General features: G+C 51.5%; 1 protein-coding gene across 4 annotated transcripts in view; it reads left to right on the top strand.

Moving 5' to 3' along the window:
• Zfhx3 (zinc finger homeobox 3) overlaps nucleotides 1-14,584 on the top strand; it is a 241,178-nt gene extending 226,594 nt beyond the window's left edge. For all 4 annotated transcript variants that reach the window (XM_050143759.1, XM_050143762.1, XM_050143758.1 and 1 more), the window contains 3 exons: nucleotides 977-1,079; nucleotides 2,322-7,784; nucleotides 11,414-14,584. In XM_050143759.1, coding sequence (XP_049999716.1) covers nucleotides 977-1,079; nucleotides 2,322-7,784; nucleotides 11,414-13,092 — 7,245 coding nt within the window. In that variant the 3' untranslated portion in view covers nucleotides 13,093-14,584. The remainder of the gene's footprint in view (nucleotides 1-976; nucleotides 1,080-2,321; nucleotides 7,785-11,413) is intronic.
• The last annotated feature ends 841 nt before the right edge of the window (nucleotides 14,585-15,425 follow it).

The raw sequence follows: 15,425 nt of genomic DNA, 5'->3' as shown, positions 1-15,425 counted from the left end.
CTGGTGGGTTGCGCATGCAACTTAGCGAGATTGTTGCTTTTTAGATGGAGAGCCCTTAGTCCTTTCCCTGGGTACTGAAGGCCTGTGATAAGTTGTTGGGACTGGCTTCTGGCCACACAGCAGGGAGGCAGAGAAAAAAGTCTGAGGATCTGACCTAAAATGTAGCTACTTAGATCAGGGCTAATTATGGAAATGCTCCATTAGGGGCTAACAGCCCAGTCTCAAGGTCGGGGAGGGTGCCCTGTTGTAGAGCGCTGTGCAGAATTAGCTGGGTGGCTGGGATCCTGGGTACAGGTTCCCTCTGATGCTGTGGACCTTAGGCACAAAGGCTCTGGATGAAATTCTGACTTCAGTGAGTTACAGAGAATGCTTGTTTGTGCGTGCTCTTGGCTTGTAAAGAGTTCTGGTGTTTCCTAGAAGACCTGCCAGCGTGTCTGCTTGTCCTGGCTTCCTGCCTTTGTTCTCCTCTCTCCTTACCCTTTCCTTCACTCTGCCTCCCCTCCTCTCCTTGCCTGAATACATTTGAAAACAGTGCTACAATGCTCCCTGCTTCAAGATTACCATGTACTTTACTAGGTATGATTTAATTAGGGCCCTTATTATGTTTTCAGCAGCTTAAGGTGGGCCTTTCAACTTATCTACCTAATTGGTTGCACAAGAAGTTTCACAGCCCATGACAAAACATTGTCAGTGATCAAAGTCAAAATTCTGCATAAAAGAAAAATATTAATAATAAGATTATTCTTCAAGTGTGCACTGCTAATTATGTCCAGAATGTAACCGTAGAAACACTTTTGACTGATGGGAGCTCTGTCTAATAAACATGAGTCTTCACTGAGCTATGAAAAGTGACACCGGCAGCTTAACACTGGTGAAGGCTAATTTTGCTTATTAAATAATTTTTAAACCTTTCGTATTTTGTGTCCGTTCCCTCCGCGATCTGACTCCTCTTGTTTCTCTGCTTCTCCCTCCTCAGGTGACCACTCCTGAGATGGTGATGCCCAGCAGCATGTTCCTCCCTGCAGCTGTTCCAGACCGCGACGGGAATTCCAGTTTGGAAGAGGCGGGAAAGCCACCTGGTTAGCAACATTCATCTTTATTCCTGCAGACTGAAGCAAAATGAATTCTTGGGCCAAAATTTTTATGGGGCAAGGGACTAGGGATTCTTTAGAATAGATTCTGGATGAGCGGGGCTGAGGGGCTCCATCACCAAAACCTGTACACTTGAGGTCTTAGCATGTGTCCTGTAGACAGTTTGTTCACTTGGTTTAACCATAAAGGACTGCCTGAGATCTCGTGGGATACTGATATGGGACGTAGGTCCCCACAGAGTGCTCAGTTAAGGCCCTAGTCTCTAGAGACCTGCCGTTCAAAGATCCTAAGGTTCCTTTGCTGTCTTTCTTGATGCCTTTTTGCATAGCATTCTTGGAGTCTTCTGGAACTGCCTTTTGGTAAACGTAGCATTTGGAAGGACCGTGGCCACGGACGTGTCTCCTGCAGTTGTCATGGCCACAGAGTGGTTCTGAGGTCTCCGGGAAGCTCTCCTCAGTCTTGAACACACTCTCAAGGACATCTAAGGCCGACACTGCAGATGCCTGGCCTTCGTCCTTGTGATGTGTCCAGGTGACCTGGGAAGAGCCAGGGCACTTACAGATATGATGATCTCGTTGCTTAAGGGGGGGGGGGGGAGAATGTAATGCATTTTTGGGAATCCTTACTGCTTACCGAATAGAGCTGACATTCTAAAGCCACACTAATACTTACCTGTTAGCATTAGCAAGGGCAAGGACCTGGGTTCAGGAAACAGCGATGCTACAAAAAAAAAAAAAAAAAAAAAAAGAGTCACGTTAAACATGAAACTAAATGCCCTTAAGAGACCCCAAAATGTGTTAGCTTCCTCACAACTCGGGACAGCACTAGTGTAGGTGACAGCAGATCTAATGTGCTCAATTTTTATGACAAAAAACAGTGACCATAAAGGGTGCCGTTTAGATCACAGTAACCTTCTAACTGCCTTTTGGGAAACTGAGGCTTCTGAGTCAACTAAATACTATTTAGAAGGTCCGTGGCATGACTCAGACATGGTATGAACTGAACCTATTTATATCCTCCTAGTCACCTCTGTTCGCGCGCACCTTGTTTATGTGTGCATTCTAGAATCTGGCCCTGTGGAGAGATGCTGGCACCCGGTCAGGTGTTTCCTGTATTCATAAAGCCTGGCTAGATGAACGGCCCTGAGCGCCACCCTGAGAACAAAGCCTTCTTTCTCTTTGGGGCTTGACATGTCTTCTTCTTCTTCTTTTTTTTTTTTTTTTAAACAGAAACCTCAGAGGATCTGGGAAAGAACATCTTGCCGTCTGCAAGCACAGAGCACAGTGGAGATCTGAAACCCCCCTCCGCCGACCCCGGTGGTGCGAGAGAAGACACGGGCTTCCTCTGCTGGAAGAAGGGGTGCAACCAGGTCTTCAAGACCTCTGCTGCCCTCCAGACCCACTTCAACGAGGTGCATGCCAAGAGGCCGCAGCTGCCTGTGTCGGATCGCCACGTGTACAAGTACCGCTGCAACCAGTGCAGCCTGGCTTTCAAGACCATCGAGAAGCTGCAGCTCCACTCTCAGTACCACGTGATCAGGGCTGCCACCATGTGCTGCCTTTGCCAGCGCAGTTTCCGGACTTTCCAGGCCCTGAAGAAACACCTCGAGACAAGTCACCTGGAGCTGAGTGAGGCTGACATCCAGCAGCTGTATGGCGGACTTCTAGCCAACGGGGACCTCTTGGCGATGGGAGACCCCACCCTGGCCGAAGACCACACCATTATTGTTGAAGAAGACAAGGAGGAAGAGAGTGACCTGGAGGATAAGCAGAGTCCAACAGGCAGCGATTCCGGGTCAGTACAGGAAGACTCAGGTTCAGAGCCAAAGAGAGCTTTGCCTTTCCGAAAAGGCCCCAACTTTACCATGGAGAAGTTCCTAGACCCTTCCCGCCCTTACAAGTGTACTGTCTGTAAGGAGTCTTTCACTCAGAAGAATATCCTGCTAGTGCACTACAATTCCGTCTCCCACCTGCATAAGTTAAAGAGGGCCCTTCAAGAATCGGCAACTGGCCAGCCGGAGCCCACCAGCAGCCCGGACAACAAACCATTTAAGTGTAACACTTGCAATGTGGCGTACAGCCAGAGTTCCACGCTGGAGATCCACATGAGGTCTGTGCTGCACCAAACCAAGGCCCGAGCAGCCAAGCTGGAAGCAGCAAGTGGCAGCAGCAGCAGCAGCAGCAACGGGACTGGGAACAGTGGCGGCGTGTCCCTTAGCTCCTCCACGCCAAGTCCTGTGAGCACCAGCGGTGCTAACACCTTTACCACCGCCAACCCAAGCAGTGCTGGCATGACTCCAGGCTCCAACCTGCTGAGCCAGGTGCCCACTGAGAGTGTGGGGCTGCCGCCTCTGGGGAATCCCATCAGTGCCAACATCACTTCCTCTCCAGAGCCCAAGGAGGCCAACCGGAAGAAGTTAGCGGATATGATTGCTTCTCGGCAGCAGCAGCAACAGCAGCAGCAGCAGCAGCAACAGCAGCAAGCACAGACACTGGCCCAGGCCCAGGCTCAAGTGCAGGCGCACTTGCAGCAGGAGTTGCAGCAGCAGGCTGCCCTGATTCAGTCTCAGCTTTTTAACCCCACTCTGCTTCCTCACTTTCCCATGACCACAGAGACGCTGCTCCAGCTGCAGCAGCAGCAGCATCTGCTCTTCCCTTTCTATATCCCCAGCGCAGAGTTCCAGCTCAATCCGGACGTGAGCCTGCCTGTGACCAGCGGGGCTCTGACACTGACGGGGTCAGGCCCAGGCCTGTTGGAAGATCTGAAGGCTCAGGTCCAGATCCCACAGCAGAGCCACCAACAGATTCTGCAGCAGCAGCAGCAGCAGCAACAACAGCAGAATCAAGTCTCTCTTTCGCAGAGTCATTCAGCCCTCCTTCAGCCAAGCCAGCACCCCGAAAAGAAAACCAAACTGGCCAGCAAAGAAAAGGAAAAGGAAGGCCAGCGAGAGAGGGAGGGGCCGGAGGGGGTAGAGGGTAACACAGGACAGAAGGAATCACTGCCTGATGCCTTGAAGGCCAAAGAGAAGAAAGAGTTGGCACCAGGGGGTGGTTCTGAGGCGTCTATGCTCCCTCCGCGCATCGCTTCGGATGCCAGAGGGAATGCTACCAAGGCCTTGCTGGAGAACTTTGGCTTTGAGCTGGTCATTCAGTACAATGAGAACAAGCAGAAGGTACAGAAGAAGAACGGAAAGACGGAGCAGGGCGAGAGCCCGGAGAAGCTTGAGTGTGACTCGTGTGGCAAGCTCTTTTCCAACATCTTGATTCTGAAGAGCCATCAGGAACATGTGCACCAGAACTATTTTCCCTTCAAACAGCTGGAGCGGTTTGCCAAGCAATACCGAGAGCACTATGATAAACTGTACCCGCTGAGGCCGCAGACCCCAGAGCCGCCGCCCCCGCCCCCACCCCCTCCTCCGCCCCCACTTCCTGTGGCACCCCCCCAGCCAGCTTCTACGCCAGCCATCCCGGCATCTGCGCCACCCATCACTTCCCCCACCATCGCCCCGGCCCAGCCCTCCGTGCCTCTCACCCAGCTCTCCATGCCGATGGAGCTGCCCATCTTCTCCCCGCTGATGATGCAGACGGTGCCGCTGCAGACTCTGCCAGCTCAGCTGCCCCCTCAGCTTGGCCCCGTGGAGCCTTTGCCCGCCGATCTGGCCCAGCTGTACCAGCATCAGCTCAATCCGACCCTGCTCCCGCAACAGAGCAAAAGGCCACGCACCAGGATCACCGATGACCAGCTCCGCGTGCTGCGGCAGTATTTCGATATCAACAACTCCCCCAGTGAGGAGCAGATAAAAGAGATGGCAGACAAGTCCGGCTTGCCCCAGAAAGTGATCAAGCACTGGTTCAGAAACACTCTGTTTAAGGAGCGGCAGCGCAACAAGGACTCCCCGTACAACTTCAGCAACCCACCCATCACCAGTCTGGAGGAGCTCAAGATCGACTCCCGGCCCCCGTCGCCAGAACCCCAGAAGCAGGAGTACTGGGGAAGCAAGCGGTCGTCGAGAACAAGGTTTACCGACTACCAGCTCAGAGTCCTTCAGGACTTCTTCGATGCCAACGCTTACCCCAAGGACGATGAGTTTGAGCAGCTTTCGAATTTGTTGAACCTCCCCACCCGTGTCATAGTGGTGTGGTTTCAGAACGCCCGGCAGAAAGCCAGGAAAAATTACGAGAACCAGGGAGAGGGCAAAGATGGAGAGCGGCGCGAGCTTACCAACGACAGATACATTCGAACGAGCAACCTGAATTACCAGTGCAAAAAGTGTAGCCTCGTGTTTCAGCGCATCTTCGATCTCATCAAGCACCAAAAGAAGCTGTGTTACAAGGATGAGGATGAAGAAGGGCAGGATGACAGCCAAAATGAGGACTCCATGGATGCCATGGAGATGCTCACCCCCACCAGCTCCTCTTGCAGCACCCCTATGCCCTCCCAGGCGTACAGCACCCCAGCGCCCTCAGCCAGCACAGCTCCCTCTGCATTCTTGCAGCTCACCGCGGAGACGGAGGAACTGACCACCTTCAGTTCGAAAGCAGAGGCGAGCGACGAGAAGCCAAAGCAGGCAGACCCTCCCAGCGCACAGCCAAACCAAACCCAAGAGAAGCAAGGACAGCCAAAGCCGGAGGTGCAGCAGCAAGAGCAGCCGGAGCAAAAGACTAACGCACCTCAGCCCAAGCTCCCACAGCTGGCTGCCCCCTCCTTGCCGCAGGCGCCTCCACAAGCACCCCCTCCGCAGTGCCCCCTCCCCCAGTCAAGCCCCAGCCCCTCTCAGCTCTCCCATCTGCCCCTCAAGCCCCTCCACACATCAACTCCTCAGCAGCTGGCAAACCTACCTCCTCAGCTCATCCCCTACCAGTGTGACCAGTGCAAGCTGGCGTTCCCATCCTTCGAGCACTGGCAGGAGCATCAGCAGCTTCACTTTCTGAGCGCACAGAACCAGTTCATCCACCCGCAGTTTCTGGACAGGTCGTTGGATATGCCTTTCATGCTGTTTGATCCCAGTAACCCCCTCCTGGCCAGCCAGCTGCTCTCGGGGGCCATACCTCAGATCCCCGCCAGCTCAGCCACTTCTCCTTCCACACCAACCTCCACGATGAACACTCTCAAGAGGAAGCTGGAGGAGAAGGCCAGCGCGAGCCCAGGCGAGAACGACAGCGGGACGGGCGGAGAAGAGCCTCAGCGAGACAAGCGTCTGAGGACGACCATTACGCCAGAACAGCTGGAGATTCTCTACCAGAAGTACCTGCTGGACTCGAACCCAACTCGGAAGATGCTGGATCACATCGCCCACGAGGTGGGCTTGAAGAAGCGTGTGGTCCAGGTGTGGTTTCAGAACACCCGAGCCCGGGAAAGGAAAGGTCAGTTCCGGGCTGTGGGCCCAGCGCAGGCCCACCGGAGATGCCCGTTTTGCAGAGCACTCTTCAAGGCCAAGACTGCCCTCGAGGCTCACATCCGGTCCAGGCACTGGCACGAAGCCAAGAGAGCTGGCTACAACCTGACCCTGTCCGCCATGCTGTTAGACTGTGACGGGGGACTCCAGATGAAGGGAGATATTTTTGACGGAACTAGCTTTTCCCACCTCCCCCCAAGCAGTAGCGACGGTCAGGGTGTGCCCCTCTCGCCTGTGAGCAAAACCATGGAGCTGTCCCCCAGGACTCTTCTCAGTCCCTCCTCCATCAAGGTGGAAGGGATCGAAGACTTTGAAAGCCCCTCCATGGCCTCGGTTAATCTGAACTTCGACCAGACAAAGCTGGACAACGACGACTGCTCCTCTGTCAACACCGCAATCACAGACACCACGACGGGGGACGAGGGCAACGCCGATAACGACAGCGCGTCGGGAATAGTGACCGAAGCCAAATCTTCTGCACCCAACGAGGGCTTGACCAAAGCGGCCATGATGGCAATGTCCGAGTACGAAGACCGACTGTCATCCGGTCTGGTCAGCCCAGCCCCGAGCTTTTATAGCAAGGAGTATGACAATGAAGGTACCGTGGACTATAGCGAAACCTCGAGCCTCGCGGACCCCTGCTCCCCAAGCCCCGGGGCAAGCGGGTCTGCAGGTAAATCTGGTGACGGCGGGGATCGACCCGGGCAGAAACGTTTTCGCACTCAGATGACCAATCTGCAGCTGAAGGTCCTCAAGTCGTGCTTCAATGACTACAGGACACCCACCATGCTGGAATGTGAGGTCCTGGGCAATGACATTGGACTGCCAAAGAGAGTTGTTCAGGTCTGGTTCCAAAACGCCCGGGCAAAAGAGAAGAAGTCCAAGTTAAGCATGGCCAAGCATTTTGGTATCAACCAAACGAGTTACGAGGGACCCAAAACAGAGTGCACTTTGTGTGGTATCAAGTACAGCGCGAGGCTGTCTGTACGCGACCATATCTTTTCCCAGCAGCATATCTCCAAAGTTAAGGACACCATCGGAAGCCAGCTGGACAAGGAGAAAGAATATTTTGACCCAGCCACCGTGCGCCAGTTGATGGCTCAGCAAGAGCTGGACCGGATTAAAAAGGCTAATGAGGTCCTTGGACTGGCAGCTCAGCAGCAAGGGATGTTTGACAACGCCCCTCTCCAGGCTCTTAACCTTCCTACCACGTATCCAGCGCTCCAGGGCATTCCTCCCGTGTTGCTCCCTGGCCTCAACAGCCCCTCTTTGCCGGGCTTTACTCCATCCAACACAGGTGGGTCCTGCTCCTGGTGATTGTTTTCAGAGTTCGGCAGGCAGACGCTCAGTTTTATTATGAGGCTACCAATGCTCTGGGTGGTGGTCAAGTAGGAGGCTTGCCTCCCTAGTCCCCTAAAGGAAACACAGTGGCAGGTCCTATTGCAGTTCCCTATCCAGCCATGTATCTCCCCCTCCCCCTGTGCCAGTGGGTACTTGGATTCCTTGGACTCTCCTATGCTGCAATGTGCCCACTTTGGGAGGATGTCCTCTGACATTACTCAGGGTGCCCGTTGCTAAGAAACATCTGACATACTAATTTCCAGGGAATTTCCAACCTTGCGGTCATATGATCCCACGTAGGTAATTGTTATAAATAGAAGACCAGGGGATTGCCTAGCTGAGACTGTATTGGCCCCGGTAGCAGCTGCCTGGAGAGACCTGAAATCAACCCCTTGTCCTCACGCGCGTAGTCCCACACACCTTTCCGAGAGCAGGAAGCCGTTCTTCGTGCTGGGTGCTTCCTCCATCCGTTCTCTTCTGTTGAGAATAGCGTTAATCTCTGGGACAGGTGACTACTGTGTGCTCCAGTCTCCCTTCCCTCACACTTGGCTCGTCTGGAGGCACACACGTTTGCTGCTTATGGGGACTTTTGCAGTTCTTTCGACAGACGTTCCTTTCTTGTTCCTCCTCATCTGTCTTCACCTGTCTTTGCAGCCCTCTGAAACTGGACCTTCTCCTCCAGCATCCTGCGAGGATTAGACACACGCTAGTGAGTCCCCTCTACAAAGGTCTAAGCTAACCAGCCCACACACTAGACCCCCACAAGGCCGCCTTGTCTTCCCGAAGCTTGGGGCTACAGTTGGCTTCCCTAGAGCAGTCCTAGTTCAATTAACTTAATAATGCCGGCGGTGCTTAACAGAGTATAAGCTACTGCATTGCTGCTCTGTTTCTTACCAAAGGGAACAAGAAAAGAAAGCATTAAGACAAAGGCTTTTGCATAAATATATCACGCAGACTGATGTTGAAGCCAGCAAGACGTAAGCCAGGAAGCAAATTGCGGCAAGTGGTCAGACATTTGAGTGATCTTTGCAGCCTAGGGTACTGGCAGGAAGGCCCAGCATATAATGATATAATGGCGTGAAAATAAGAGAATCGGGACCAGCAAGATGGCTCATTGGGTAAAAGCACTTGCCGTGTAAACCTGATGGCATGATTTTGATCATCAGAATGCACACACACACACACACAGAGTCTGATGCATTGGCACACATCTGGAATCCCAAGAGTCCAGATGAGAAGTAGAAACAGGAGATTCGCCTAGAAGCATATGGGCTAGCTAACCTGGAAATAGCTGGGCAGACATAAGAGAGACCCTGCCTCGACAGGGTAGAAGGTGGGAACTCATTCCCAATAGATGACCTTTGGCCTTGACGTAACCACCATAACACACGAACACCTCCCGACAACAAAAGTTTTAAGGTAGTCTTAGAATGTCTGATGTGTGCCCTTGTCTTACAGATGGGAAATCTGAGGCCCAGAGAGGTCAAGACCATTCAGCAAGCCTCGGGGCGGTGGGGAGGGAAGGGGAGCCAGAACACCCACCCACCCAGGCCTCTGGGCTCCCAGGGCTAGGTGCTCTTCCACAGCACCCAATACGAGCCAGTCAGTCAGCAGGTGTAGGTGCTGCCTAGGTTCTGACCACTCAGAGTGAACTGGAGAAACAAAGCTGTCCTCCTCAGGGCAGCCAGATGTCCCCCAGCTATCAGCACCTCAGCTACTACAGCTCACAAAACACTGGACCTGGCATGGGAGGGAAGGAGCTTGGGTTCACCAAGCAGTTACCACATGCCAGGCCCGATGCTAAGGTCTTTTCTTGTGGCCATTCATGCAGCCCCTGCCATCTTGTACTATAGAAGGCCGAGGTTCTAAGGAATCTCCTAGGGAACCAAAGGTCACACATCTGATGTGTGTCAGCTGCCATCCACACAAGGTCAGCCCGACTCCACAGTGACTGAGTTTCAGGGGCATGAAGTACCTGGCCCAGTTCTGATCTTACAGATCAGAAACCCAGCGTTAACGGCGGTAGAGTGTGAGTCCAGCCAGTGCGGAGCCGGGTAGACAGCAGGGCTTCAGGGAGTGCTCTTCCTTAAAGTGTGGAGCTCTTGGTAGTCCATCAGTGGAACGCGCGGAGGCCTTCTGACCTGAACCTTTCTTTCTCTTGAAAGCGGGAAGCCATGGCTGTGGGCCAATCCACAGACATTCCTATTGGCTCTGGTCCCAGACCTCAAACCTGGAGCAAGCCCCACTGCCTACCAGCACACAGAAAGCTGTGCCCTAAGCTCAGAGCTTATAACCCCCCCTCTGCCTCATTTCTACCAGCTCATCCAAACTTTTCTCAGTTGCCAGTTGCATCTTCTCACCCAGCCTCCTTCCATAGTGTACATTGCGGATTGCGGAAGTCGGAGTTGCCCTCAGTGGTTGTACTGAGGGAAGCTTGGGCTCTCTTGTGATTAGCAACAAGAAGCAACCTTGTTACTCACTTCTGTAATATGGAGGTTTTGATACACTGTATCGTTCAAGTTGGGAATGAACATAGTTTTCATCCATGTCTGGGCTTCAGAGTCCTCCCCTTCCCCCATGAAGACAGTTGTTTTGCAACCTCTGCCTCTGCTCCAATACTGAGGAACAGCGATGTGTTCTGTGATACACCGTCTAGTTTTTCAGCTGTGGTAGATGTGGAGGTGTTCCGAGGTCTGTTGTCTGGGCCTTTTCTCAGCATTATGCATTGTCTGGTGAACTCTGCCTCTTTCCGGCACATGCTCTTTTAGGCCCTGGCGTGGGTAATATTTCTGTACATAGTGATAGTTTGGGATTGAGCAAGACCAAAGATAGAAAGGACCATACTTTGGCTGGCCCCAGTGTTACAGTTTCATGATCACAAGTAAGCAAAAACTGAGCACCGGGTAGGATGGGCCCGCATCCCTTGGAAACTGGGAATATCACTCCGAGTGTCTTCAACCCAGCTGGCCCTGTTACGTACTGTTGACACAGAAGCAAGAGCACGTGGTATGTCTTGCTGCACAGACATACTGAACCAAGGCGCTGGACCGATTTTTCCTGAGCGGGTTGTTTCTCAATCCTCTTCTCTCTGCCCTCCTAAGGCATCCACTCAACTGCCATGGTGCAGGATGAGGACATGTGCAGAAAGTGTGGTGCGTGTTCTTGTGGCCTTGGGGCCCTGCTAGGAGTCCTGCTTAGGCTTTCTCTCGGTGGCACTTTGGTAATGGCTTTTGGTTTACATGAATCCCCAGTTGCTAGAAGCTAGTTTGGGGGCCTCCAGGCGCCCTGGACAAATTGAATGGTATCTGGAAGTACATGGCAAGGAAGAGGCGAGCTAGTAAGTGTTGATATTAGGCATGGAAAAGTCCAGAAGCTGACCCAGGTCTGTGTCTTGGTTAACATGCTTGGTCACCCAACCCTGAGCATGGCAGGGTCCACCTGTTGACAGCACTGGCTTTGACAGGACCCTTCAGGTTTGAACACGGGTGACCGTGCCAGAGGCACAAGTCCAGCACCTTGAATGTGTGACTCACCACTCAAAGTGACTGATCCGTGACTTTTCTTTTCTGTCTCCATTCCTTTTAGCTTTAACGTCTCCTAAACCGAACTTGATGGGTCTGCCCAGCACAACAGTTCCTTCCCCTGGCCTCCCCACATCTGGATTACCAAATAAACCGTCCTCAGCTTCGCTGAGCTCCCCGACCCCAGCACAAGCCACCATGGCAATGGCCCCTCAGCAACCCCCACAACCCCAGCAGCCGCAGCCACAGGTGCAGCAACCTCCGCCGCCGCCAGCAGCCCAGCCGATACCCACGCCACAGCTTCCCCTGCAACAGCAACGCAAGGACAAAGACGGTGAGAAAGGAAAGGAGAAGGAAAAGGCACACAAAGGGAAGGGGGAACCCCTACCTGTCCCCAAGAAGGAGAAAGGAGAGGCCCCTACAGCGGCTACAGCTACCATCTCAGCCCCACTGCCCGCCATGGAGTACGCGGTGGACCCTGCTCAGCTGCAGGCCCTGCAGGCGGCCTTGACTTCAGACCCCACAGCATTGCTCACGAGCCAGTTCCTTCCTTACTTCGTACCAGGCTTTTCTCCTTATTATGCCCCCCAGATCCCTGGCGCCCTGCAGAGCGGGTACCTGCAACCTATGTATGGCATGGAAGGCCTGTTCCCCTACAGCCCTGCCCTGTCGCAGGCCCTGATGGGGTTGTCTCCAGGCTCACTACTGCAGCAGTACCAGCAATACCAGCAGAGTCTGCAGGAGGCAATTCAGCAGCAGCAACAGCAGCAGCAGCGGCAACTACAGCAGCAGCAGCAGCAACAACAACAACAACAAAAAGTGCAGCAGCAGCAGCAGCAGCCCAAAGCAAGCCAAACCCCAGTCCCCCAGGGGGCTGCTTCCCCAGACAAAGACCCTGCCAAAGAATCCCCCAAACCAGAAGAGCAGAAAAACGTCTCCCATGAGGTGTCCCCCCTCCTACCGAAACCCCCCGAAGAGCCAGAAGCAGAAAGCAAAAGTGCGGACTCCCTCTGTGACCCCTTCATTGTTCCAAAGGTGCAGTACAAGTTGGTCTGCCGCAAGTGCCAGGCGGGCTTCGGCGACGAGGAGGCGGCTAGGAGCCACCTGAAGTCCCTCTGCTTCTTCGGCCAGTCTGTGGTGAACCTGCAAGAGATGGTGCTTCATGTCCCCACCGGCAGTGGTGGAGGTGGCGGTGGCGGTGGCAGCAATGGCTCATACCACTGCCTGGCGTGCGAGAGCGCGCTCTGCGGGGAGGAAGCGCTGAGTCAGCATCTCGAGTCGGCCTTGCACAAACACAGAACAATCACGAGAGCAGCAAGAAACGCCAAAGAGCACCCTAGTTTATTACCTCACTCTGCCTGCTTCCCCGATCCTAGCACCGCATCTACCTCGCAGTCTGCCGCTCACTCAAACGACAGCCCCCCTCCCCCGTCGGCCGCCCCGTCCTTGTCCGCTTCCCCCCACGCCTCCAGGAAGTCTTGGCCGCCAGTGGGCTCCCGGGCTTCGGCCGCAAAGCCCCCTTCTTTTCCTCCTCTCTCCTCATCTTCAACGGTTACCTCAAGTTCATGCAGCACCTCAGGGGTTCAGCCCTCGATGCCAACAGACGACTATTCGGAGGAGTCTGACACGGATCTCAGCCAAAAGTCCGACGGACCGGCGAGCCCGGTGGAGGGTCCCAAAGACCCCAGCTGCCCCAAGGACAGTGGTCTGACCAGTGTAGGAACGGACACCTTCAGATTGTAAGCTTTGAAGATGAACAATTACAAATGAATTTAAATAAAAAAATTAATAACAAACCAATTTCAAAAATAGACTAACTGCAATTCCAAAGCTTCTAACCAAAAAAACAAAAAAACAAAAAAAAAAAAAAAAAGGAAAAAAAAAGAAAAAGCGTGGGTTGTTTTCCCATATACCTATCTATGCCGGTGATTTTACATCCTTGTCTTTTTTTTTTCTTTTACTATTAAAAAAAAGAAAACACAAATCCTACCCCAGTTACATTGTGTCCTTTTAAAGGTACTATTGGTCGGGGAAGCTGAAGTCCGCAGGGCCTGCCTATTGTCGTTGGAGCTTAAACCCCTTGTATATTTGCCCCTTTTGAGAACTACCCCACCTTGATAGCACAGAGGAGGCCGGCACGCGCTGTATGGGAAAGCACTCCGCCTTGTTACAGTTTTAAATGTCTTGCTAGCTTAGCACTCAGATACCAATGGCTTGCTAAAAGAAAAAAAAAAAAAAAGAAAAAGAAATGTAATGTCTTTTTATTCTCAGGTCAATCGCTCACACTTTGTTGTTTTCAGAATCATTGTTTTATGTTTTTTTTTCTTTTGTTCCAGAAAAGATTTTTTTTTTGTTTTGTTTTGTTAATTTAAAAATGGGCAGAAAGTATTCAAGAAAAACAATGTGAACTGCTTTAGCTTTCTGGGGATTTTAAAGAATAGCTTTTCTGTTGAAGCCAATTTCAAGGGGAAAAGCTAAGCACTCCCACCTTCAGAGAAAAAAAAAACCCACACAGAGTGTTGAGGACTTGTAGCTTAAAAAAGATGAGTTTTAAAAACTGACTTTCTGTATTTATGGTAGGTATGAGCATTTTTGGTGTTGAGTAGATTGCGGCATTGGAGATGAGCTGAAGCAGTATGGTAGACTTAAACCCTTGGTGCGCTTAGCTTTCGTGTGGTCCAGCGACAGCTCCTCATTTGATGTCTTGTTCATCCCTAGTGGATAGATTGCAATCTGTTGCTTCACCTACACTTCTCCCCTCCCCCCCCCATCTCCCTCTTAAAGTGGCTGCCTTCGTTTCTTGGAGGGTGGCTGCAGAATTATTTTATAAACCTAGAGAAAGCATTTCGGAGGACTCCAGGGGTCACCAGGGTCCTCACAGATTATTTTTGGCTGGGGAGCTGAGACTTTGGAAAGGCAGTTAATTCTAGTTACCTGTGTCTGGTAGCCCTGAGCGTTTAGCTTTTTATTTATCCTTCTTTTGCTTTTTCTTTATGCCCCTCCTCCTCTTTCTCTCTCTCTCTCCTTGATCTGTGGACTCTTCAAATATTCTTTTCTTGAACTAAAACATTCGTTTCAGTTTCTGTAGTTGAGGCTGTTTGCGTTTCTTTCTAAGGTTTTTGGCTAGAGATTTGGTTTTGGTTTTTGTGTTTGTGTCTTTTCTTTCCTCTCTCAGAAAAAGAAATTTCATGCTTTAAAAAAAAAAAAAAACAATCCAAAGACACACCCTTTCACTGCTGATGCAGAAAAGGGGGAAAAGGTTCTTGTTACTTGAGAATTTGTTTCTGATTTAAACAAACAAGACTTAGTGTAATAAAAGAAAGAGTAACACAAAAGAGTTCCCAGGTCATTGTGTGCTTCTTCTGCAAGCAGAGAGGCAACTGTTAATGACAATTCCAGATACCAAAAGACACATTTTTTTTTTTTAACTTCAAAGTTTTGTCCTTGTATTAGGCAGTCTGAGCGGCGAGTGATCCGGAGTGCAGCCAACAAAGAACAGATAGCAGTGTACAGTGAGCAAAAAAGGAACCATGTGCATCAGGCACTTGTGTTTCTGTTACTATCCATATCCCTGTAACACAACACAACGCAACACACACCCATCTTCATCTTAAAAACGGTCTGAACTTTGAAAGGAGAACTTTGTGCTGCTAAAACATAAGTTTTGAAGACAAATAGATGCTTTGCTTTTTCAGTTTCATAGCCAAACCCCAACAGACATAATCTCCCTCACCCCCAAAGTGCGACCGCCTCCCTCACTCTCTTATGTTTCAAAGGGAACTTTGAAGACTGTGAATCCAGGTTCCGTTGGCCACCTTCTGGGCTTCTTCCCCAGTGCTGAAGCCACTCATTGACTTTGCAAAAGACTGGAGCATTCCAAGATCTGAAATCTTTTCATTTTTCCTTTTTCTTTCTTTCCTTTCTTTCTTAGCCGGGACTATTTTTATTAATTTGTTTTTAGTTAAAGAAAGAGTAGGTCCTGAACTGTTGTACATATTTCTAACTAGGCTGATGCACAGTGCAAATTCCTTTTTAATTTTTTAAAAGTAGAAATACAAAAAGAAAACCATCGTAAC

The sequence above is a fragment of the Alexandromys fortis genome, unplaced genomic scaffold, assembly GCF_014885135.2.
Source record: "Alexandromys fortis isolate MF-2015 unplaced genomic scaffold, M_Fortis_MF-2015_v1.1 scaffold_1, whole genome shotgun sequence".
In the NCBI taxonomy this organism is placed as follows: domain Eukaryota; kingdom Metazoa; phylum Chordata; class Mammalia; order Rodentia; family Cricetidae; genus Alexandromys; species Alexandromys fortis.
This window is presented reverse-complemented; position numbering and strand designations above follow the sequence as displayed.